The sequence below is a fragment of the Protopterus annectens genome, chromosome 11.part0, assembly GCF_019279795.1.
Source record: "Protopterus annectens isolate FY-2018-M chromosome 11.part0, PAN1.0, whole genome shotgun sequence".
Taxonomy (NCBI): domain Eukaryota; kingdom Metazoa; phylum Chordata; order Ceratodontiformes; family Protopteridae; genus Protopterus; species Protopterus annectens.
In genome coordinates, this window is record NC_056745.1 from 1049634532 (window position 1) to 1049661013 (window position 26482).

Sequence of the window (26482 nt, forward strand, 5' to 3'; positions counted from 1 at the left end):
CAAAGTCTCGCCTCCAGGTGTTTCGTGGGCGGCCTCTTCCTCTCTTCCCCTGAGGATTTCAGCGCAACGCCTGTCTTGTAATATTGTTTGCTGGTTTGCAAAGAGTATGCCCGATCCATCTCCACCTCCTCCTCTTAACTTCTTCCCCAATCGAAAGTTGGTTAGTCCTTTCCAAAAGGGTGGTGTTGCTAATAGTGTCTAGCCATCGAATCCGTAGAATCTTCCTGAGACAGCTATTTATAAATGTCTGAAGTTTTTTTGTGGTGGTCTTGTTTAACCCCCAGGTCTCTGCCCCATACAGCAGTATTGACTTCACGTTAGAGTTAAACAGCCTTATCTTGTTGATCAAGGATAATTCTCTTGTTTTCCAGACCCTATTTAACTGTATGAAGGCTGCTCTTGCTTTTCCTATCCTTGCCCTGACATCAGCTTCTGATCCGCCCTGCTTGTCAATTATGCTGCCAAGGTAGGTAAAGGACTGCACTTCCTCCAGTGGCTTCCCTTGCAGAGTGATAGGGTTAGTATTTGTGGAGTTTAATTTAAGGATCTTTGTCTTCAGATTGTTAATGTTAAGACCCACCTCTAGTGCTGTAGCTGCCACCAAATTTGTCTTGTTTTGCATTTGCTGCTGGCTGTGAGAAATGAGGGCGAGGTCATCAGCATAGTCCAGATCTTCCAGCTGACTCCATAGGGTCCATTGGATCCCATTTTTCTGTCCTGCAGTAGATTTCTTCATAATCCAATCGATAACTAACAGGAAGAGGAATGGTGACAATAAGCATCCTTGCCTAACCCCAGTTTTTACTTGAAAGCTTTCAGAGAGCTGCCCTCCATGTATAACCCTGCATGATAGACCATTGTATGAGTTCTTTATCAAATTTACTATTTTCGTTGGTATACCATAGTGTTTCAGAAGGCTCCACAGTGTCTCTCTGTCCACGCTATCAAACGCCTTTTCAAAGTCAACAAAGTTGATATACAGTGGTGAGTTCCATTCAACTGACTGTTCCACAATTATTCTGAGCGTTGCAATTTGATCAATACACAATCTATTTTTGCGGAAGCCTGCCTGCTCTTCTCTCAGCTTTTTGTCAGTGATGTCCTTTATCCTTTCCAAAAGGATACGGCTGAAAACTTTTCCTGGAACTGATAGAAGATTGATGCCTCTGTAGTTGTCACATTTGCTAAGGTCCCCTTTCTTGGGAAGCTTAATGAGATGGCTCTCTTTCCATTCTGAAGGAACAGTTTCCTCTGCCCAGATTCTTTCAAAGAGTGGGTACAACATCTCCACTGATGTATTCAGGTCTGCTTTAAGGGCCTCTGCCTGGATGTTATCTGGTCCTGCCGCTTTCCCATTTTTCATTTGGATGATGGCTTTCCTGATCTCCTCCTTGCTTGGCTTTTCACAATTGATTGGTAGATCTTCATTGGCTGGCTTAATAATTGGAGGGTTTAGAGGTGACAGTCTGTTTAGAAGTTCTTCAAAGTGTTCCACCCACCTTTTCAGTTGATGTTCTATACTATTGATGGTTTTCCCTTGCTTATCTTTAACAGGTCTCTCTGGCTTACTGTACTTTCCTGAAAGTCGCTTGGTGATATCATACAACATTTTTGTGTTACCACTGTAAGCTGCCAGTTCTGCCTCAACTGCCAACTGTTCCACATAATTGTTATATAAATATCAACAATGGTAAATTAGAAGTACTTACAATAAGGTAACAGTGGAAAAAGGGACTTGAAATAACTAATCAAAGGCACAAGGCCTAAAGTGATCAGTATCACACAACAGAACTAAACACATTTTTTAGCATATACATAGGGCAGGAATAACAAAAATAAAATATAATGATGACAAGATATTAAACACAACACTTACCCTATCCACTAAATTGCCCATGCTACAGTAGACCACATTCTTTTGCTGAAGTGGCAAACAAGATCTGGGGGTAATTCCTGCTAGAAGGTGGATTATGGATGGGGTGGGGGTTTGAGCTATGGAGATGAGTCTTTAGAAGTGGCCAGAGTTGGATCCAAGACTCACTGGTTGAGAAACAGATGAAAAAGACAACTTCAGATCTGATCTTTACAAAGCAAAGGTTCACTTTGTCCAAAGACATTGCTTAGCAGAGTATATAAAGGGACAGCCTGATCTTCAAGAAGTGAAAGTCTTTTAAAGGAAATATGCACCCATTGCAGAGAACGAAAACATCCAACACAATGAAATGTTATGCAGGGGTTGGGGTGCCAAATCAAAACCCAAACTAGCTGCTAACCCTCTGACTGGACACAGACACAAACGAATGAATGGTTCTAAGGAATTCAAATAAAGCCACCACAACTAACTGGAACAAAGTAAATGCTGTGGATATGATGCCAATGAGTAAGTACACTTATGAACATGTGCATTTTGCTCAAAGTCCAAAGAAAAGTCCAACTCTGAATCAAGCAGTGTGCAGGTGTTAATGGTAAAAACACCTATGACTCAAAGTAAAAGCCTCTGACGTACACCTTCAAACACCAGACCAGGAATTAAAATTTTTATGTTGCAGCATGAGTCATCGCAATGAAAAGTGCTTAAATTGCTCAAGTACATATTCAGTCACCATCAAACTTGCAGCATTTTCCAGTCTCAGCAGAGAAGCTGCACTATTACTGCAGATAAATGTACTGCATGGATCACAAAGTTAACAAGGTTTTGCCTAAGACAGTTTGGATTCAAAGCATAATACAAATGACAGAGTTGGAGCCGAGATGGATTTACTGGAAAGTTTATTCCTTCCTACCATTTGTGAATGAAGGGCAAAGTGCTGACTGTTAAATGAGCATAAATCAGATATCAAAATAAGGATAAATGTGGGTGCCCTGAATGCACAAGTACACAATAAGTGGGAAGTCAGGCTGAATGCACAAGTAGACAATAAGTGGGAAGTCAGGCTGAATGCACAAGTAGACAATAAGTGGGAAGTCAGGCTGAATGCACAAGTAGACAATAAGTGGGAAGTCAGGCTAGACATTTGCTAAAAAGTTTGGCAGCCATAGCGTCACTCTAAAGGAGTGAAAGTTAACCCACTGAAATTTTAAGAAATCTTCTGTGGGCACTGTAAAATGGAATCTAAACGTAAATCATCTCACATGCCCATGTGTACTACAAAGGTTTCCTGCATCAAGAGGGATAAAACAGAATAAAGTGGCAGTATTCTGAAGTCCTTGTTTTTAAAAAGTCGTTGAGTCTGCTCAAAAAAGTGTTATCATATGGTCGGTCTCCCCTGACCAATGGCAATAGGTTATAGTAGTGTAGGAGTACAAATTCGCAAAAGATTAAAGTTTACATTAGGCCCAAATAATTTTAGATCCAGGAATGTGATATGTATTCTATGCAAAAACGTGAAGAAAGTCAGAATGGAGCTTTATCCAGAAGGAAATTGAAGACCTAATTTTTGCCATATGTGGAAGAGTATTAAAAGTTTGGAATATTGTGGTATTCTTTGAAGATGTAACAGCAGCACTTGGTGAAGGGCTGACAGTGCACACTACTTATCTTGATCTTACGGTTTTTGACACTATTGCACATAAGGGATAACAGACAAATCAAACACATTAAATGCCATCTTGTGTGCAAATCAGCAGGTAAACACTTGTTAAACAACAGAACACAAGTCAGGGTGGACAGGTTATCTGTCTATGCTGACAGGGGCCACGTGGGGTGTCTCAAGTCTCTGTGCTGGAATTGATTTTTCCAGGCTTATGCTTATCTGATATAAAATTGAGAAATGTGATATGGGTGATCAAATATACACAATTAGGTTCATAGGTGTATACTAGGCTAATGAACACTAGGGCTCTTATAAGCCAAGCTGTGCAACCCAAATGTGACCCACACATTTGGTTTATACAGGTGGTGATTTATTGACTGCCTCTGTCCATCAGAGACATAGGAGCCGAACCAGGGATGAACTTCCAATTAATTGTACATTGGATTGATTTGGGTTTTAAAAAGGGACAGGGAGGAACTCTGCTTCACATGGATGGGAATTCATATCTGTCTCTCCAACATATCTTATTTATGTTACAAGCCAAATTTAGGTCTTTTAATGTATAAGTTCTGATGTTGTTTGTTTTGCAGATGGGTAAAATGTTCATCAAAACAGGGTCCAGGGATGCCCTGTATGCCAGGTAAAGATGACCACTCTGAAGCCTAAGTAAGCAGACAGGGCTTTGAGGCGAAAACCATAAGACATTGTATTTATTCCCTGTATTCTTTTTGCAGGAGAATCTTTGTGGACATTCCAGTTGCTTCATGTGTCTGGACAGGTACATACCCAAGGGGGCACTGTAACCTGTGATGAGTCTGATGAGGGCAGAGTACAATGGTGTGACAACCTCTCTGGATCTAGATGCCATGCCCTTGCTTAAATGTTGAGTAACAGAAGGATTTTCTTAGCACCTTGGACACATGCTAGTCGAAGCTAAGTTACTGTCTACATTAGGTCCCAGATCCCGGACTACTGAATCAATTTTTAAGGGTGTTTTATTGATGACAGTCAGCCAGGATAGTAGACTTCCCAAAAGGTAGCATAACGCATTTCTTGATATTAACTTTTAAACCATGTCTTTAGCACCCAGTGTTTGTCTGTATTACACTTTTCTGAAGGGTGTTCTCATATTGATGGGATTGAATGACTACTCACAGGTTGCAATCATTTGCAAGCTTTGTCAGGCAAAGATCTCTGACATTGGGTTTGACATCTGAAAAGGAGATGCCAAAGAGAAGTTGGCCAAGCACAGAGCCTTGGGGACCTCAATGGTGACTGGCCTCTTTGTGGAGGTGACCTCACTGATTCTAACCTCCTGGATTCTCTCAGTGAGCCAGCTAGCTATCCAGCATGTTATAAAGGGGTTTATACCTAGCTAGATAAGTTTGTTGACAATGCCAGAGTGGGGTATTTTATCAAAGGCTTTAGCTAGATCTAGGTAGGCACAGTTCTCCCTTCATCCACTGTCTTAGTGACCTTTTCAAAGTAGTCCGTCAGATTCAATAAGCACGAACTTCCTTTGATAACGCCAAACTGGGATGGATCCAGTGTCTGGAGGTCTGTTTCCTTACTGATAATTTCCATGGATTTGCAAATAAGACTAGTCTGAATAATGGGTCAGTAGTTTACAGAATTTGTTGAAGGTCCTCCCTTAAGAAGTGTTGTTGACAGTTGCAGTTCTCCATTCACATCGCACAAAGTCTGTTTTAAGTCTATTGTTAAATAACTATGCCAGGGGTCCTGAAAAGTCATATTTTACACTATTCAAGAGGCATCCTGGGATGTTATCAGGGCCCACAGATGCCATATTCTTGGCTTTAGTGAGTACATGCTCCCTAATTACAGCTGGAGAGGTTATGTTTGAGGGTATTTTTGAGGAGATGGTTGGGGGGTAAAGTTGGAACTGAAGTTGCCCACTACCAGGTTTGCTATACCCCCCCAAGCTTAGTTAATGTGGCACCATTAACTACTAGTGCAGCACATTGCTGTGTGCTGCCCTTGAGGTTTTTGACACTGTTGTGGAAGGCCTTATGGTTATCTTTCATCTGGGAGGCTATCTTAACCTCAAAGTTGGCCTTGCTTGACATAATCAACTCTCTTCATTACCTCTTTACTTTGATGAGACAGTTTCTATTTTTATGGGAATTACCCTTCCTGACTTTTTACCCTAATTTTTTCCTTTTGTTGTATATCCAGTTTAATTTGGGATGCCACCAGGGTGGTTTGTTTCTAGGGCTAGTCCTAGGCTTACTTCTGGTAGGTACCAACAGCAAACAAAATACCTGCACGTGTGGCTGGTGCACGGCTATACCATATCAACAGAACAACAAAAAAGAAAAAGCCAGCACACAGTTATTCCAGTGTAGCCTTCTGGCAAAAGAATATTTTATTCCATTAAGACTGAGTAAAAAGTTAGCCCAGTGGGGTCATACCGGTTTCGTCAAAAGCCTTCTTCAGCAACCACACCACAAAAAAAAAAAAATCCAGATTTTTTTTGTGCTGTGGTTGCTGAAGAAGGCTTTTGCCAAAACCTGTATGACCCCACAGGGCTAATTTTTTACTCCGTCTTCATGGAATAAAATATTCTTTTGCCAGAAGGATACACTGGAAAAACTGTTTGCTGACTTTTTCTTTTTTACTTCTGGTAGGTACAGCAGCCTATATGCAGCTACTCACACGGTTGCAGAGAGTTTCTAAGAGCAATTTAGTACAGCCTGCTGTGTTCTCTGGGTTTGGAAGGAGACTGAATTTTGACAATACATCACTCAATAAAAGGTAATTTACCTTAGAATAGTTCCTTACTATTACTAGTTTTAATAGAATTATATATAGTTGAATTTGATTTAGAGGGTGCCGGTTTTATGGTCAGACCATACAAGAGAGGATGAGAACTTGGGGGGGGGGGTCAGCATTCTCCCATATTTGTAAGCACAAGGTCTAGTATACTGAAGCCTCTAGTGGATGGATTCAATACTTGATCAAGGGTGTTCATATTTACGAAGTCCAGGAATCTCTGGGCATGTAGATTTGATGCTAGGTAGGATTCCCAGTCTACAGAGGGGTAATTAAAGTCTCCCATGAGTATAATTAAACTCTCCCATGAGTAGGGTGTTAGGCTGCATGGCAAGTGTCTCCAGTAGATCCATGCATGCATTATGAGCTTCTTGGGACACAAAGTGTGACCTATAGTTGGGCTAGGATACAGTAGGGGATTTTGTTTATGGTGATCTGCACATGGAAGAACTCCAGCATGTCATCCTGTTTGAGTACATTAGTGGTATGCTTATTACCGATGTATATTGAAACACTTCTTCCTTTAACCCTTTTCTGTGCAGCTATTGGTCTAAAAGTGTAGAAGGCACGGAAACTGTGCACTATCAGTGTACTATCTGTTACTTTAAAGCATATCTCATTAACTGCAAAGATGTCTACATTCTCAAGTGTGAGGAGGGTTTGGAGGGAATGCAGCTTTTTGTTCAGGCTCTTTTCCTTGACCAGTAACACCTTGAGGTTCAGTTGAGTTGATTTGGTTGTGTCCCTAGGTTTATCAATTTGGCATTACCTAAAAAAAGGCACTATGGGGTGGATAAAGTTTTAGCCAGTATTTGAAAGCCTACAGGAGAGAGGTGCAGACCATCTTTGGCAAAGCAAAGTGGTTTGTTAACCATGCCCTCCACAAGCTGACAGATATTGGATCCCCTTAGAATGACACCTGAAAGATGACTTGTTGAAATCGATCATTTTTGCTCACATTGTGGCATCATCCTTAGTGATGTTAATATCCTGCTCAACGCTAGGCTCATACCAGCCTTACACACACAGTCTGCAACCACCACAATGTCTCACTCTATACAGTCCAGGGAGGTACATCTCAGGTCATTTACACCTACATGGACTATGATGGAATCCTATAAGTACCTGTAGTGTAACAGCTTAAGTGTATACAGGATGTGGCAGATTCTGCCTCCAGATATGCAACTAGCAGTGATCTTCTCCTTGTTCAGCCTGGTTAGAGGGGCATCAGTGTATCGTACAATGGAGTCTCTGGGAAGTGTGCTTCCTTGCCTTAGGGGCTTAGTGTTTGTGGGTGCAGTGAGAGTGACGGTATGAGTGGTATTAACTGCAATTTTTTCCTGAGTGCCGTTGGGCTTGCTGAGGCATAGCATTGACAACAGGTGATTTAGACAACTTTTATTTTAAAGGAAGCTTGCTTTTAAGTGCCTCAGCACGTTAGTCTGACTATATGCTGTATACTATGTGAGGTGAACGATGTGAGTGCGGTTTTGATGTGCATTTGTAAGTGAGAGTTTAGCCTCCACTGTCATTGTGTAAGTAAACCTCTACTATACTGTGTCTGCTTTTTTAAGGATTAAGTGGTTGTCAGTAAACATGAAACCATGGCTACATTGTTTCAAGATGCCCATATCCACCAACCTGGCTACAGAAAAGTTAGGAAATTGCATATCCACACTGTTCAGTCCTTTGATTTGTGAACTTCAAGGGGGTGGTGTATTGGAGTTAGAAGGCTATTAAGGGTGCTTTATTAGGGAAGATTATGTTAAACAGTACTAAATTCTTCTAACTTTAATGTTCAGACAATTATGAATTCAACTAAATCTGCAGGTATTGCCACTTGACTCCCAACTAGCTGCTCTAAATTTGTTGATGCTCGAGGTATTTGCACTATATTGCCACTTTATATGGTACAGTTTTATGAACCATTCTTCCTAGGTGTTTGCAAAGCTAACCCATGCAAATGCACATTTCTAGCAGCATAAAAAATAAAGAAAACTAATGAGCCCTCTGGCCAGTACAATGACTACACTACGAGTCCGTTTGAGTATTTCCAAGCTCAGCTAAATTACGGAAAGTTAACACTTCCTGCCACAAGATGAATAAACCCAGCCCTCCTAATGTAAAAATAAAGTAGAGGAGACCCACAAGTGCAATGCTACCAAAAAACACTTAAACAACTAGATGGAAATCCCTTGTTGAATGCAATTTCAAGACGTCTTACAGCAGTAAGAGTGTGAGGAACAGCAATTTTTTTTACATTAAAAAAAAAAATCAGTGAAATTCACACATTAAAGCAGGAAACAGTACTGATCATTCAGAATAACTTACGTTTGACTTAGCAAAAGGAACTTAACTGTGCCTGGGTAGCACTGGATACAAGTAAAACAGTACTTGAATTCAGGCTAACACTCCAAGCTTTGCTGAGCTCCTTGAAAAATGAACAGGAGACAATATGTAGTAAATGAAGCTTACTCAAGAGGAATACTGGTTTGCTTGGTGGGCATGCAGTATCATGGATCTATGGAAAAAAAACAATGGCTGGGAAGAGTCCATAAATAGCTCACACAACAATCTACAGCAATGAAAGAGGGGAGGGAGGGACTGTGGAAATCAGATCATCACAAGGGGTGAAGGTCTCAGACACAGCCTTATATAAAAGGACGCCAGCAATAAGGGTGGGAGAGAAACCAACCAGACAAACTACAGAGGCATACAGTCAAAGGCAGTGGGGAAGGGACAGCCACAGAATGTAACTTTAAGCAGAATATAACAGAACTGAAGCACAAACTGGAGCAAAGACAATACTCTCACTACTGACCTTCTACTGCAGGAATTTACCAATAACACTGTTTATGGAAAAAATGCAATAATAAATGACTAAGTATCAAAATCTCTCAGGATTACACAGTTCTGCCACCACTGTGAATTAAACTACAAGACTATGGGCCAGCAGGGTTTGAACTACAAACAAACTGCTTTTACAAGTAAATCTACTTGTGAAAATGGAAGTGCAGAATAACATAGAAAAACAATCTTCCCAAATCTGTTAATTAATAAACCAGACAAAAGTGCCAGAACAAACTTATAAAACAGATGGAACCAACCAAAAAAGTACAAAGTATTATTACCATAAAGGTCACCAAGTGCAACTGAAATATTTAAGAAGAATTTAACTAATTAAAATTTCTTCAGAAAAAGATGAAAATGTTATCCAAGACAGTCTAGAGAAATTACACAAATGTAGAAATAATGAGCTCCTCTTTAATGTTGTTAAATGCAGCATCATGAAGCCTAGTAAAATGAAAAAAATTATGAGTACAAAATTAAATGGCCAAATCATAACAATGACACCATCAATAAAGATGTAGGAGCAAAAGTATATGAAAACCTAAAACTACGATCAGTATAAATTGCTCAAAGTCAGCAAAACATGCTCTGTAGCCTATCCAATTTAAAAGAACATGTCTGCAGCCACTGCAGGCAATGGAAGAGCATGGCACCACTTTATGCCTTCCTCAGCTGACCATTATGGACTATAGTCTACTGTGTTCAGTACTCTTCAAAAAAGCCATCTACAAATGTGGGATTACTTACTAGAAAAGTCGCAGTGCTGGAAGAAGCTTTAGAAAATGTCATTCTATTTATTGTAGGTTACTGACAAGTGAGACTTCTTCCTGCTCTATAAGACAATGCTTGATCCCATTCAATTTGAAAGTCTATATTCCTAGAACACATTGCTTAGGGAAGCTAGAAATCTAAAATGAAAACTACGGATCAGTTTAATAACAAAGAAAGTATACTATACAATGCCTTCAGAGACTATGGACTTAGGTTTGCCTTTATTATTTTCCTTCAAAATCAACCTTGATATATTCATCTATCTGTGTGTGTGTGTGTGTGTGTGTGTGTGTGTGTGTGTGTGTGTGTGTGTGTGTGTGTGTGTGTATGGTTTAATAACAAAAACTCAACGGCAAAATATTTTGCCTGCAAAACTCCAAACTAAAATCCTGAAAATGAAAACATCCAGCCTATATGTTGAATGTTGCATACACAACGTTCAACATTTCAGACTTCTGGTTTTGAAAATCTGTATATCCTTTCATGTTTTAGTGGGGGGTGGGCAAGCTCCCTAGCACACACCATATATATCAACTCCGAGATCATACTACAGTGAGGAAAGGGATAAGTTCCCTGATCCGCACTGTACTGCAATCTCCGTTCACAATGCTGAACACATAATAAATCAAGCTTTACGTTCATTATTATGAAATCGAATTAATGCAGCATTATGCAACCTTGAAAACCGCCTTTCGCCCACACTACATTCTCAATCCAGCATTCGAAATTTTGATTGCAAGCCTATATATATATATATATATATATATATATATATATATATATATATATATATATATATGTGTGTGTGTGTATCTTTATGTATGTATATATATATATATATATATATATATATATATATATATATAGAGAGAGAGAGAGAGAGAGAGGACAATAAATATTAACATAGTTTAAGGCATCTGAGCTTCATGAAGATTAGTATATCAGTTTGACATCTGAATATATGAAATACATTATACCATTTACAAAGTCATATATTGTATCAAACATGTTTTTGCTTCCAAATTTATAAGTGCGAACTGCATCCAAGTTTGAAGACACACCCATAAAGAGATGCATGTTCTTGCTCTCTCAACCAATGATGAAGGAATTACCTGCTCTGGCAATAATCTGGTTGGCCTGGTCACTCAGGATTTGTGTCATCCTAGCCCTTAAGGCATCAACAGTTTCTTGCATGGCTTTTATCCTCATACGTAGATTGTTATTTTCAGTCTGCAACATAGCATTCTCATGGAACATATCATTGATGCTTTCAACTCCATCCTCTCCAATAATTCTTTTGCCCTAAAAATGCAAGAGGAACAAATAACTTGTCAACACCACATTCTAAGAGTTCAAGTTAAGCATGTGAGGTGCAAAGTTGAGCATTAAGCTCTGTGACTCTGAATCAAAAGCTCATAAAATTATCTCCAACATGTTTAGAATGTCTGCAAAGCTTTATCAAATGATACAGGGGAAAATAAAATGTCTTAAAAATACTGCCAGATCACAATTGTACTGAAAGCTGCTGTGTTGACTATATATGCTCAGTTCACTAATCTGGCTCCTCAGCACTTCTCTCCAGCTTGACTGCACACTGCTTTTAAATGACAGGAATAATCAGAATAAATAGAATGCTTTACATGAAAGGAACATAAACCAAATAGCACACATCATATATACCAACTCCGAGATCATACTACAGTGAGGAAAGGGATAAGTTCCCTGATCCGCACTGTACTGCAATCTCCATTCACAATGCTGAACACATAATAAATCAAGCTTTACATTCATTATTATGAAATCAAATTAATCCAGTTCGGCATCATACCTCTCAACTGCCCAGATTTTTGCTTCATGATTTTGGTCTGCTCCTCATAAAATATGTGGCTTCTTGACAAATCACAGAGAACTGAAGTCACTAAATAATGACATACATTTGAAATGCAGACCTTAAGTCCTTCAGAAAACACACCCAAACACAAATCCTGTTATTTTAGTAACTTTTTACACTTATTAGACAAATACTTAAAATGTGTCCCTATTTCTGGGCCTTTGTCCTCCCTTTATTTCAGGCTTTCTCTGGATTTCTTGCACTAAGAGGCTGAGAGGTATGCACACAGTTAGATAAATAACCTATAAAGAACAGTAGCTAAGTCAGATTACAACATCAGCAAGGCCCAGAACACAATATTGCCTCAATGTCAGGCCCAGTCCCTTTCAGGGAAATCAACAGTCCTATAACATCTTATTAGTAAAAAGCACCAGGTACACCATATATTATGAACTGGAAAGTACTCCCACGAGTACACAGCTTAACTATGGATGAAGTATCATTTTTGTATGTGCTGTTTTTAGACTAATGACATTAATTGGGAAAGCATCTTTGTATATATTGTAGTTAGGTATTATGATCTACATGTTTCTACTTTATCAACAATGTATAACATGCAATTATGGTCACTTTGTAAATATGGAATGGTTATGGTTTTTGCAAATGTAAAACAAAAATAAAAATTACTGAAAAAAACAGAAAAGTGCACCAGAAGAATAAATGCTAGCACTAAGAAATGCTTTCACTTCTACTTAATGATCTCATGGAAACTTCATCAGACTGAGCTGTTAATTACAAACTTTAGGTACATAAATTGTTTTAAAATCACATGACACAAGAAAATCCAATAAAATGTTTTTTACAAAATGTTAAAAAAACTTGAGAGAAATCAACCAAAATAAACCAATAATGAAGAAAATTGGATTAAAACAGTTACACAGGCCTGTTACGATTACTGCTATAATTTTTGACAAGAAAGGTCATGCCAAGCACATGTATTTCCCTCTCTCTCAATCTTTATTGTGGAAATTGAGAAGGAGACACTGAAGAACAAACAAAATGGCGGAAGGAGGGGGTGGGCAAAAAAAATGTCAAGAAAGAAAAGCCCTTCAAATCTTAAGAAAAACAACAAACAACACACACACACACACACACACACACACACACACACACACACACACACACACACACACACACACACAGACAAACACACACCTTCCAGTCGTGCTGGTATATGAAAGGTTCCTTTCATTGGTGAAGCATGGTCACTGAATACTCAGACATTCTGTAGCTGGCATGTACATCTCAAAGGCATCCTGATATGACATGTATATGCTCAGCAATCACATTTTTATACTGTGATGGGGCTGGCAAAGTAACTGCAGTTGCAGTCTGGTGTCTGTATACGTCTATTTGTAGGTAGTAATGTTAATTTACTACTAATCTTAAATTATTATTTGATGCTGAGCTGATTCCAAACTTGCAGAAAGTATATTATGTCAGCAAGTTCTGGCTATGTAACACCAATTACATGATCAAAGATCTCCCCTCAGAAGTCTGTAAGATACTAAAGTCTTCATAGCTGAGGGACTCTAGTCCTTTGAGTTTTTTTGTTAGGAATCTTTGAAGTCTTTCTAATGGTTTGGTATATTTAGTGAGATACATTCCAAATGGGACACTGTACTCAATAGTTGGTCTGATTCAATGCTAAGTATAAGGGAGAGAACCTCTCTAAACCTTGATGGCATTCCTTTTTCAATTAGCTGTACTAAACAAAAGGATTTCCTGACGTCCACTACAACATGATGGTAAAGAAAGAGAAAATTAACCCCGGTTCCTAGGTCCCTGACTAAATTTTCATTTTGTAGAGGTATAATGTATATACTCTACAATAAGGGCATGGGTTCTCTTCCAAAAGTGACAATACTACACATTTTAGCATTTAGTCTGAGCCTATTGTCAGTCCACCCAGAGCCCCTGAGGGAGAGTTCATGGTGGAGGATTCTGGGTGTCAGAAGGTGACTTAACAACAATCCCTAGTCTGAGTGATGTATAATGTTTCCACTGGGAGTGTGTCGTTATGGTTTGTGATGTAAAATGCTTGTAGCTAGAATTGTGTCAGTGTTGTTTGTTTTCATTTATATAAATGTATGATTGCCTGTGTCATAAGTGATCATTCAATTTTTTGTTTATTAAAAAAAAGGGCAGGAATTGAATAATTTATGTAACGTTGCTTAGGTTATAAGGTATATAGCAATATATTTGAAGTACGTTTATAACCACAAACTTAGTACAGTTTCATTACTTTTATATAAATGTAAATTATCCTACAAGTGGTTTTTCAATAAAGTTGTTTTAAAAAAAAAATCCCTACTCTGCAGTCATCTGCAAACACTGATAGCCAGAAGTCTCGGCTCTCTGCATGGAGATCTGAGAAGTAAAAACCAAGAAGGAGAAAACTACCCCAGCACAGAGTGCAAAGGGTCACCACTGATCACTTTCATACAGTCTGACGAGCCACCTGCAACTTGCGCTGTGTGGATTCTTTACTTCAGATAGTTTGCTAGCCATCTTACCACATATGGATCAATTTTTTTCTAAATGTTTTTGTCCCCTCTGACCTCATCGTTATCAACCCGTCCCACAGTACCCTATGCCAACTCCAAGTCTACTAGCTACTACTCTCCTGCTCTCACCCCTAAGAATTACTCAGTTTTTTGATGGGACCGGTCATGGATCTCATGGGTGTTCTGAGAGCTCAGCTTTACTGTGTTTCCATCCAAGGGGAAGGAGGGATTTTTTATGTCCTACCCACACGCTTTCCCTGCCCCCCCATGTTTCTTGATTACATCCAATGGCAACTCCCTTCTTTGGACCACGCCTCCCTGAGACAGTGTATCAATGATAGAAGTCCCTCCTAGGATGGAACATATTGGTTAATTTGTAACACATTTAGCTTCTATGATGCCAGCATGGCAAATGGTGCACACAGCCTTGGCCAGCTCAAGATGCACCATGTTTAGCGGCATGGCCACTGTCTACAGACTATGTACCCCTTTAAAGTTTACCAGATTCAATTGACAGGATTTACCCTTCACAAAGCCAAATTTCTGGGGGTCAAGTTGAATAATATTTTTCATAATACATTTTATGAGGTCAGTTATAAAACATTCCACAGCTTTGTAGATGAGGCTGTTAAGACTAATAGATATTTAAATACTTGGGTTGGTTGTCTATTACCTTTATGGAGAAGCATTATGACTAGAGTGGGCCACTCATTATGGAAGAAACCTGCAGCTAAACTTAGGTTAAACAGTTCAAGGAGTATGTCTGCAACGGCATGTTTAACACTATTAAAGTAACCAGTTATACTGTCAGGTATCACTGAGGAAGTATTTTTGGACTTGGTTAGTATTTTCATTAAACGATCTTTACAGATAATTGGGGGCAGTAAGGGATTAATGTTTTCCATGGCTTTGGAGGGGTGATGATGGCACTTAATTTGTTTGCAGGGATGATGACAATGTCTGTTGGATCAGAATAGCAGCCATTATGAAAAAGTTCATAGCAATATACATAGGGTATTGTTTCTTACTTTTCTAACACAGCTAAAGGAGGATTTATAATTATCTTTGGCATCAGAGACCAGCAAGTTTGTGGGCTCCTTTAGTAGACCTGATAAGCATTTTTCATTTTTTTCCCCTGAATGTCCTGCAAGTGGAAGGTCATTTACTGGTGTCAATGAAACTGTTGCTGGAAGGTCAGGTGGAACTATAGGATCTAAACAAAAAGCCAGACTCAGTGGTGGAAGTGGCTGCTACCTCAATTAGGCTGCAGAGGTTTGAGGCTAAACCTACAACCATTACAGCCATTAAAGGGGCATAATAAATAGCTATAGTTTTTACTCCTGCAATCAGATGTGGAATCAGGGTGAACATTGGGCATACATACTGGAATCTCCACCACCACAAGATGGAAAACGTGTTCACTGGCAACTCCCTCTTGCCCTTCTGCACTAACCAGGAGGAGGAAAGGACTGCATGCCCCCAAGTGACAGAGGTAGACCTAAAGGGTAAACAACTTCTGGAAGACTGACCAGATAGGACTCCTGAATCCTCAGCTCTAAAAAGAGCTATACAACAGACTCAGACTCTAAGAGTCCTCTAGGATATTCAAACCTATTCACATGCTATGAATAGCTGAAAGGATTATGCATTTGTCCATAGCCCCAAGCAAAACTCATTTTCTGTATAAAGAGGGTATAATTTTGTGCTGCCCTGCTTGATTAGGTAGCAAAAGGAGGACTGTTTTAGGACAGGACTAGAATGGGGTTTGCTCTCATCAACTTTTCAAGTGTCTTCATGGCAAAAAGCAATGCACGTACCTCTAGTTGGTTTCTTTGTGACCATCACTCCAAGAAGTGCACTTCCTATGAATCATTATGCAGATGTGCCCTCAACATCCTATGGCTTCAAGGCATCCATCAAGATTGAGAGATCAAGGATGACTTTAGCTGCAGGAAGGAACGGCCTAAATGAGACAAGGTGATACTGTTAAGCTCTCCAGAGACCATTAACAAAGGTCTGACACCAGAAAAATAAACCACAAACACATGATCCTGTAGCGTCTGACATCTAACAGTCCACTACAACACCAACATACTCTATCATCATCATCTTTATTTTCTAAACTGCTTGTCCTGGTGACAGCTAGCTGAATATGGTAACCAGACCTCCACATCCTCAGTAACAGTCTAAAGCTCATCATGTGGGATTCTTGGGTAAATCCCTTCAATATGTCCTGGGTCTGCCCCTGAGCCATTTTCCCCCAGGTGGCTGTGCCTGGCACTCCATGGAAGGTTCTCTGGAGTCATCTTTATAAGGTTCTCTAGATCATCTCAACTAACAGACAGCAGGCTGTCAAGTGGGACTCTGCACTTTCTTCCCCTTTTCACGTAAAAACTGGTGTTCCCCAAGGGTCCATTCTTGGACCTCTACTTTTTAATATCTTTACCAACTCACTTTACTGCTCTTGTCCTCAAGTCTACCATCATCCAATATGCTGATGACTCAACAGTCATCACTACTGCAAACTCCTCCTCTGAACTCCTATCAATTACCCAGACATCCTTCAACTCTGTTGAGACCTGGCTTAAAAAACACCTGCTTATCCTTAACCCCCTCCCCCCCCAAAAAAAAACAAAAAAACAAAATTGCTACTCTTTCTTCCTCAATCAGTTAACCATATCAAATCTTCCTTTACCATAACATCCCTAAACAATACCCTTATTGAAGATGGAACCAACACAAGACTACTTGGTGTTACGATAGATGACCAACTAAAATTTGATCTACATATTAACAATTGCATCAGAAAAACCCACCAAAAGCTAGGACTCCTGCAGAGAAATAACAAATTCCTTACCACCGAAGCCAGACTTACTCTTACCCATGCCTATCATCTTCCTTGTGTAACCTACTGCTCCCAAATACTATCTAAACTCAACTCTACTAAAGAAAATATAAACAGCCTATCACAAGGTAGCCAGATTTGCAGCCCAACACTCATATAAAACTCATCACTGTCTCTCTGTTAAATAAACTGGCTTGAACTACCCCACCTACTACTCCAAATTCAGCTCCAAATGATACACTCCATCCTATATCAACCATCTTTCTGCGCAACTCTATCATCTTTCATTTCCTACTACTCCCCCACCAGACAACTCAGAAGTGCAAACCTAAAGGTGCACAAACCTAGTACTAAGACTGGCAACAACTTATATAGCTACCATCCCTCTACTGCATGGAACAAACTACCCCTCGACATAAGAAACTTGGCAAACCCCAAACAATTTAAACTAGCTACCAAAGGCTACTTCAAAAAACACTGGACCTGTCACTGCTCACACCCTCCCTGACAATAATCCTCCCACCTAGCCTTTAGAGTAACTATTACAGTGCCTAACTTTAACTGTTATTCAACCTGCTTTTCTAAATTATTGCATAACTTGATGACCACTGAAATGTTAATTGTATTAACTTTAATTGTTATTCAACCTGCTTTTTAAATTATTGTCCTAACTTGATGACTACTGAAATGTTTGACTGTATCTACTTAAATAATGTCTGTCGATCTTCTGTTTCTCAAATTACTAAATGTCTTACTGCTATGTAATCGCCTTATATGTATCGGAGCTTTTCTCCCCGGGCCTCTGCTGAAAAAGGGTTTCTGTGCAGTCGGACACATGTAAAATAAAATAAAATAAAATAAATAAACTGCTGTCAGCACATAGGAGCCTGTATTCTTTGATCCTCCCAAATTACCAAGTGCATCACACAAGCGTGGTCAGCTAAGCTCAGTTGCACACTGAAGAAATTTCATTTCTGCTGTTTGTCATAATCCAGACTTTATCACCACAGGTAATGATAGGGACAAACAGACCAGCACACTGACTCAGCTCTTACTTCACATGGCTGCACAAAAAACACTGGTGAATCTCCAGATCTCCTCTAATCATATTCGTGAACAAGTGCCTAGAACTCCATCTGAGATAGCAGATCAGTCCACTCTTCTGGATGTGAACCATGATTTATGACTTTCAGGAACTCATTTTTATCCTAAACTCTTCAAACGTAGTAGGTGATCACTGTAACATATGTTGGAGAGCACAGTCATTTAAAGACAACAGAGATGCAACCATCACTTCCCCAGTCTGGATGCTCTCTAGACCTTGGCAGTACTGCAACATCCTGTCCATGAAAATCAAACAAAATAATAACAGCATGTATCCTTTGTGTGGTTCTGTTTCCATCATGAATGTACTCAACTTAATGCTAACAATGTGGACAGAACTCTCACTCCTGAAATAAAGAAAAATTGCATGGAACAGTGATCCTAGGATTCCATATTGTTGTAGCACTTTTCACGAGATGTGCTGGGTTACAAGATCACAGACCTCCTCTAAGTCCACAAAAAAACTGAGTAGTAACATGAAACTCCAATGACTAATCCAGATTTTATGCAAAGGTAAGAAATTTATCTGCCATTCCATGGCAAAAACAGAATCTGCATTGAGTGTCTGTGCAATTATCAGGAGTCTCCTCTCCAGTACCCTGCTGTGTGTTTTCACAGGAATGCTTAGGGGGTGTGATACTCCAACTCTTGTACTCTTGCCCCTTTTTGGGACAACTATTTCAATTTGCCAATTCAGACGTACTGTCACAATCTCCCATACAACACTGAAATTGTATGACACTCCCGACAATGTCCAGTGCCTTCATCATTTCTGACTGGATCTTTTCTACTCTCTTCAGCCTTGTCACAGTAAAGCTTTTTAACTGCTGCAGTGATCTCATCTATATACATCATCTACTTATAGCATTGCCTCTTCAGAAGAGGACATGTCCATCATATTCAGGAGTTTGTCAAAGTTGTTCCTTTTACCCCCTTAGCAGTGTTCCCAGTTAAGGTCACTGTTACTCTATCTTTGCCAAGAACAACCTGAATAATATCAAACTTCCCTCCTCAGTCACTACACTGATTGTTGCAACTTCCTTTCTGAGGCTGTCCAAAAGCAATTCTTCTTGACATCACCAAATTCCTCCCATGTCACAGACCTTTACTTTGGTAAATATTGCAGCTGCTACCTTCCTGGCTCATTGCTTCCTAAAAGTCAAATCCAGGGCATTACTGGCAACATTTCATAGAAGGCCTTAGTCTTTAACCTGATAGCTTCTAACACTATTTGCATTCATCAGTGGGTCATAGGGTTATAGTCCATACAAGCACAAACCACTTTTAGGCCACAGTTTCCTGCCGCTGCTTTAACTATTTATGTCTTGAACACTGCCTAGTTATATTCCACATCCTTGACAATCCTAAGTATATGGGAGAAACTTTACTGGAGGTATAGCTGACAGGCATTTTTGGCAACCCACAGTAGACATTTCCATATATGTCCCAAGACTACTACACCTATCTGACCCAAGTCACCTCAAAACAGTGATCAGATAACAGTTCAGAACATTTCTTGACCCAGGTATCCAGTACATATAGCCTCAGATCTGATGACATGACTATAAAAAGTCTATCACTGACCTTTGAACCAAGATGTTCTGATACCAGGTACACCTATATGCATTTTTCTGTTTGTGAATGTGGTACCTGCTATGGACAATCCATTGCCAGCAAACAAATTCAACAACAATGCACCATTTGGGTTCAATGCACCATCTGAGATCAGCTGCAGCAAGCTGTTCCTCCCAGTCATTCCTCTCCTGGTATTTTCATCATTTCCCATATAAGCACAAACATTTCTCAGTAGAAGTACAGAATACATAAGTGTTTCCCTACTGGGAAGTGTACCCATGGTCTTCCAGAAAGCTGTATACACTGAATCCATGTTAAGTGCATATGCACAAACACGAGTTATCCTTTCTGCAGTTCACAACTACAAAAGCAACCTTCACATTTATTAGCACACACTCCATATAAATGGCATCAAGCCAGGGGCTTCTGAGTAACCACGGGGGCATCTCCAGATCAGGACAGAGATGGTTCATGCTGAAGAAGTCTAGGTACAGAACAAATGCTGTGAGCAGAAATATTACTAATTAAATCTACTTGTTACTCATTAAACTCCCCCCGAAGTCTTGATTACTTCTCTAGCACTGAGGTGGCACTCCTTATCCTAGGAGATAGTATTCATTACCATGTTCTTCTATATCATTCTACCTTGCTCCTGTACGTGACTGGTATTACAAATAATCTCCACATTTCACCCTGTGACTGATGAGTCAACATAGCAGCTGCATATAGCTTTGTCAGGTTGTGCCTGGCTGGGTTATGTGGGTCACAAGGCAGTTGCTGGCGAACACAACTCCATGTCTGGCTTCAGTGGTCTATCAATGCATCACTGCTTCATTTGAAGATTTCTGATTCATTAATGGGACGGCACTGTAGGTCAGCCTTAATCTGGCCCTCCTCTCAGACCACTTTGCCAAACGTGACATTATGTGAAACTTAAGTGCCATACAACATAGTTCTAAGGATCACAAGGCACATTAAGGTTTGGATGTAGACCTTTAAGGAGAACAACAATAATCATACAGAATATTATATTCATAAAGTAGCAGAAGATCTTTTAAGAACTAAGCCAACATGAGAGTAGAGACAGGAGATTCTGCCAACAGGGATGACTGCAATGAATGACACAGACAATAGGAAAGAAGGGATGGGAATATATTGGAGAAAACTGGCAAAGGAACTAAGGTATTGGGAGCAAATAACTAGACAGGGAAAGGTATTAGAATGGGAAGACGCAAAGAACTTATTTGAACTGCAGGCTAGAGATTGCCTTCCATATCAGGGATTGATATCAGAGTATGAGGGAAGAGAAAAAAATAGGGGGATCCTAAATGAAAGCCAGCACTGGTAGAGTTTGTAGTGGAATCTAGATCAGAGGCTGCCATTAAGAAAGGAATAATTAGTAGGGCATATAAAATACTGCATGATAAGAATGAATCAAACGAGGTTAGGAAGGATTGGGAAGAGAGATTAAATAAGCAAATCACAAAGAAACAATGGGGGATAGTTGTATGTCCCCCAAACATGCAACAACATCTAGATTTAGGATCTTTGCCTGGAAGTGTTTACATAGGTATTTTTATGCCCCAAGCAGACTTCAGAGAATTTTTCTTCAGGTAGACAACAAATGTCAGAGGTGTGATAGGGAAGAAAGAGGTAAATGGGAACATATTTTCTGGGGGTGTAATAAGTTGGCAGACTTTAAAAATACCCCACTGACAGCTCTGTTTGGTCTGGGGGTCTTCTTGGATAACGTTTTTTTCTAACAGCTTTCTTACTTCTAAAGCTACTGCCTCCCTCTGACTGGGTGGAGCATCAGGGATTTTCCTCATTTTCATGGGGGTAATTTGGAAAAATAACCTCTGGATATGATCTGCACACAATCACATGTTGTGATGGATGCTCATGCTTCTGGGTGCAGAGACCAGCACCTCCCAACTACCTCCAAGAGAAAAGCAGATAGGTAAACTTTCAGGAGTGCTGCTAGGGTTTATCCAAGAAGGAATACCTGAAAATTAAAGTTATGTACTCAACATAACTATGCACCTTTGTTGTCCATTTCTTCCTCAACATATGGGTTACAGATCGGACCTCAGATTCGACAGACTTAAGAATCCAACTCTTGAGTTCCTCCTCCTACCTATAATGTTCTAGGTCAGCCTAACTGAGATCAAGTTTGATGCCTTACAGCTCCTAAAATATAGTAAGAAAAAGGAAATAACAGAAAGGTTAGGGCTCAAACCTGGAATGAAAAGTTCCAAAATATCCATCAGATCAAGTGGAAAGGAGGGAGAGCTGTTGAGGAAGAATGAAAATGGACAATACAGATGCAAAGTTATGGTGAGGACATAACTTTGAAAAGAACATCAGACATTATTCTTCCTCAACATATGAACAGAGTCCCAAGCTACGTATTCTGGAGAACTACTGAACCAAAAGCTGCTCTATTTCCAGAAGTCGAGTCTAGTTTGTAATGAACAATAAAGGTATGGACATTAGACAAGGTAGCTACTGTGCAAATTCCACCAATGGAAGTTCTAGACCAAAAGGCAGAAGTGGCCATAGATCAAGTTGTATGTGCCTTAGGAGGTTTTGGTAGGGAGAGATCTTGCTGGAAATCTACAAAGGAAATGCAATTAGTAATCCATTTAGTTAGGGTAACTTTATAAACTGGTGATCCTTATCTGTTCAGTGAGAAAGAGACAAACTAGTCTGTTTTGCTCTGTGTAAATAGAAATGTAGTCGTCTATGTATATCTAAATGCTGCTAGCATGCTTTCTCCCTTATTTGAAAAATTTGGGAGAAGACGGGCAAATTAATTATTTGACTGATATTCAATTCAGAAGATATTTCTAGTAAGAAGGATGGATTGGTTAATAAGGTAACTATCGTGAAAAATGATGTTTGTGGATTTGGATGAGAGAAACTGGAGTTTGAAAATTGTCCTTACAGATGTAATAGCTACTAACAATTATGTTTTCCAAGACAAAAATTTTAAATCAGTTTTGGCTGAAGGTTCAAAAGGTTGTTGTGTTAACCCATGAAGTAGGATGGTCAAATTTCAAGGAGGTGACTGATCTTTCACCAGAGACCCAAGTAAGAAGGTGCCCTTTAGGAAAGCCTTGCACAATTTGGAAGAAGGTAAAGCAGCAGCTTTCTCCCCTGAATGAAAATTTGATATTACTGCTAAATGTACTTCGACTATGGAAAAACTAGCACATTCCTGAAAAAGAGAAGTTAAAAACTCCAGTACCAAAAGAATAGGAGCAGAGAAAGGGTCAATTTTCTTCTGAAGAACCCAAATTGAAAATATTTTCCACTTACACTTATAAATCTTCCCTGTAGATGCTTTCTGGGACAACATAAGTATTTGTTGGACTATAGAGGAAAGTCTGGGCTGTCTAGCTATCAATGGAATTGGAGAAACCATGTGGTTAGTTTGAGGCCTGGAATGTTGGGATGCTTCATTCTGGACGGGTGTGAAAGAAGGTCTGGACTCAGGTCCAGAACCCATGGCAGATACTGAAGATGAGACCAAGGCAAAGGGAACCATACTTGACAAGGCCAAAAAGGGGCAATGAGGATAACTGAGCTCTTCAACTGACTGGCTTTCTGTAAGACTTTTTTCAATCAGGGGTACTACCACCCATGAGGCATCAGCATGGACCTGCTGAGTCTTGTCCACTAGTACACTGGATTTTCCTGGAATGTGCATTGTCACTAGAGAGCGAATGGAAGAGATAACCCACTGCCACACTCTCGTAGCTTCTTGACAGAGGGGATAAGACTGTTGCATCAACAAACAAGGGGAAACCCAGACTACAGACATGTCCATTTGAACTGCAATAGTCTCCAAAGGGAGAACATTTTTAAACGTCTGCAATGTTAATAGGACTGCTCTCCTCTCTAGGACGCTGATGTGCAAATTGGTGTCTTGAGGGGACCACGTGCCTTGGACTGTACTTCTCAAGAAATGTCCCCCCTTACCATCCCAGTTGTGAGGCATCCATGGTCACAGTGTCCACTGGAGGAGAAAGAATGAAGGTGCGGCCCAGGTAAATGTTGCCCAATTGGATCCACCAACAAAGATGGTTTCTGCATACCTAAGTGAGTTTGACTGTGAAGGATAGAATATGTTACAGAACAGACCACTGAACAGCTAGAGCACGCATACAGAAATGTGTTGAGGGAATTAAGGCTACAGCTGCTTCCATTGAACCTTGAGCTTGAAGGATAAGTCTGGCTGGGGAGCAGAATGAACAAGGATTTGCTGAAACTGGAACTTGATTGTATCTATAAAATGAGCAAGCAGAGAAAATCTGGTTTATTGTGTCTAACTGGGCATCAATGAATTCCAAGCTCTGTATCGGTTGTCTTTTGGATTTGGAGATGTTGACTGTAATGCCTAGTATTTGACAAAGTTGCAGCAAATAGTCCCTGGACTGTTCTAGGATATGTCTGGTTGAGGCAGTGAGGAGCCAGTCATCTATATATGGAAACACTTGGAATCCTAGCAGTCTCGGGTGAGCTGCTACCACTGCTATACACTTGACAAACACCCTGGGGGCTGTGGTGAGACCAAAGAGCAGGACTATGAACTGACAGTGGCTGGCTCCTAACTGAAAGTGCAGGTATCTTCAGGAGCATCTGTTCATTTTGACATGATAGTATGCAACCTGAAAATCGATTTAGCACATCCAATCATCCTTGTGCAAAAAGGCAGAATGGAGTGAACTGTGAACTTTGATTTCCTCACAAACAGGTTCAGTTGATTAGATCCAAAATTGGTCTCAGGTCCCCCATCTTCCTTGGCACTAAAAAGAACCTTGAGTAAGTTCTGAATTCTTTTTGGTCTTGTGGGACCTCTTGGGTGACTTTTGCCAGCAGCTTCTGACTCTCTTGAGCTGCAGCTTCTCTGACTAGGTGGAATGTCAGGAAGCCTTCTTCTTTTGGATAGGGGGAATCTGGATATTATGTTCATCACCCAAGAATCTTTTGTTATAGAAGCTCAGGCATCTGGTACAATGACAAATGCCCCCAACTGCCTCCAGAGGTAAGCAGTTGGGCAACCATTCAGAAGTGCTGAAAGGGTCCATCCGGAAAGGAATCTCAGAAGCCCTGGTTTTGTGGGCCTCCTCTGCTGCGAGGATAACGTCTTTCATTTGAACCCCTTGTCTGCCTCTAAAGGAGTTGTCCCCACATGAATCCTGGAAAGATCGCTGGGATTTACTAAACCACATTTTCTTGCCCCCTCTTTGATTTCAGAAAAAAGATCATTGAGGGATAGAAAAGCGAATCCCTTGCAGCAGACAGAATCTTTCCTTCCTGTTCGCTGTGGAAGAGCATTTTCTTTAACAGAAGGACAAAGTAAAGGTGTTCCATCAAAAGTAGCGATGACGAAAGAAAACTTGAAAGGCTCCACAATATCACGTAACTGCATCCAACTCTGTCTCTGTAAGGCAATGCCTGAATTGGCAGCCCGTGATGTACCCTTTTCAGCATGGGATATCAACCTCATGGATGTATTGGATATGGATAATAGAGTGGCCAGTTGAGAAGATGAGCTTTTACAGTCCTTTACAGACAGACTCCAAGAGAGATTTGGAGAGTTCCTTGGTCAAATCTCTCTGCAGCCTTGTGAAGTGCACCAAATAATTCAGGGACCTCAAGGCAAAGGTTGCTGAAGCAAATATGCACTTTCCAGATCTGTGCAACTTCCTTGATTCTCTACGTAAGGATGAACAGAGGAGCTCTGCTCTACTAGCTCCTTTTTTTGTGGCTGCTGTCACAACTCTAGCATCAACAGGGCCCTCCTTAGCTCCAGGCAGGACTAACATTTGGTGGTGCCAAAATCTTATATGGACAACGTGGGACTGATTGAACAGAATCATACTCAGTGAAAGACTAGGTCAACAAGCTCATCAGCCACGGGGAGTCAGGCAAGACATAGATGGGCCAGCACCAAAAGCTTCCAGAAATACAGACTCCTCTAGGGAAGGATTATCTGAAGACCAACCCACTTTTTGCTTAAGGATTGCCAAAATGTCTCCAAATGAGATGTTTGCAGGTGGTGATGTGGGGACCCTTCCCTATTGTTGAATTCAGTATCCTCTGTGAGAGATTCCAAAGGGGAATCTATGTGCCTCCTTTTGCAGGTTCTCTTGCAGGGATGCTTTGCAGAGGTGTCCAAAGAGAGGGGAAATTCCTCCAAGGGAAATGTCTAGACACTACTTGGTACTGGCTGTCCCTGTGGAATAGATCTGATGTAATCATAGCTCAGACCCTTTGGGGGAGTGGATGTAGGATCCAAAGAAGAGTGAGAGACTGGGTCACTTGGACAAAGGAACACCCTCTCCACTACCTCGAAGAGAGATGGACTGGTAGACGCTGTGGCCAGTTGGATTGGTGCCAAAATGTCAGAGGCAGACAAGCCCCAACTCTTTCCTTATCCATGTCTCGAGGAGGCAGCCAAACCCGCGCTATCTAGAGTCAATGTTCTGATGGGCAAGGACAGCATCGGAGTAGACCCTGGTCCCCTGGTCTGATACTAATGCTTCGGCTCAGAGACTCATCTCAATCTGAGGGAATAAAAGCAGAACCAGTCAGGGAAAAGTAC

The 26482-nt window shown here is 40.3% G+C and overlaps 1 protein-coding gene across 1 annotated transcript in view; it reads right to left on the minus strand.

Moving 5' to 3' along the window:
- Positions 1-26482, minus strand: part of LOC122815018 (kinesin-like protein KIF21A) — a 1294913-nt gene that overhangs the window by 1150046 nt on the left and 118385 nt on the right. Inside the window, exon 4 of the mRNA XM_044087270.1 lies at positions 11060-11249. Coding sequence (XP_043943205.1) covers positions 11060-11249 — 190 coding nt within the window. The remainder of the gene's footprint in view (positions 1-11059; positions 11250-26482) is intronic.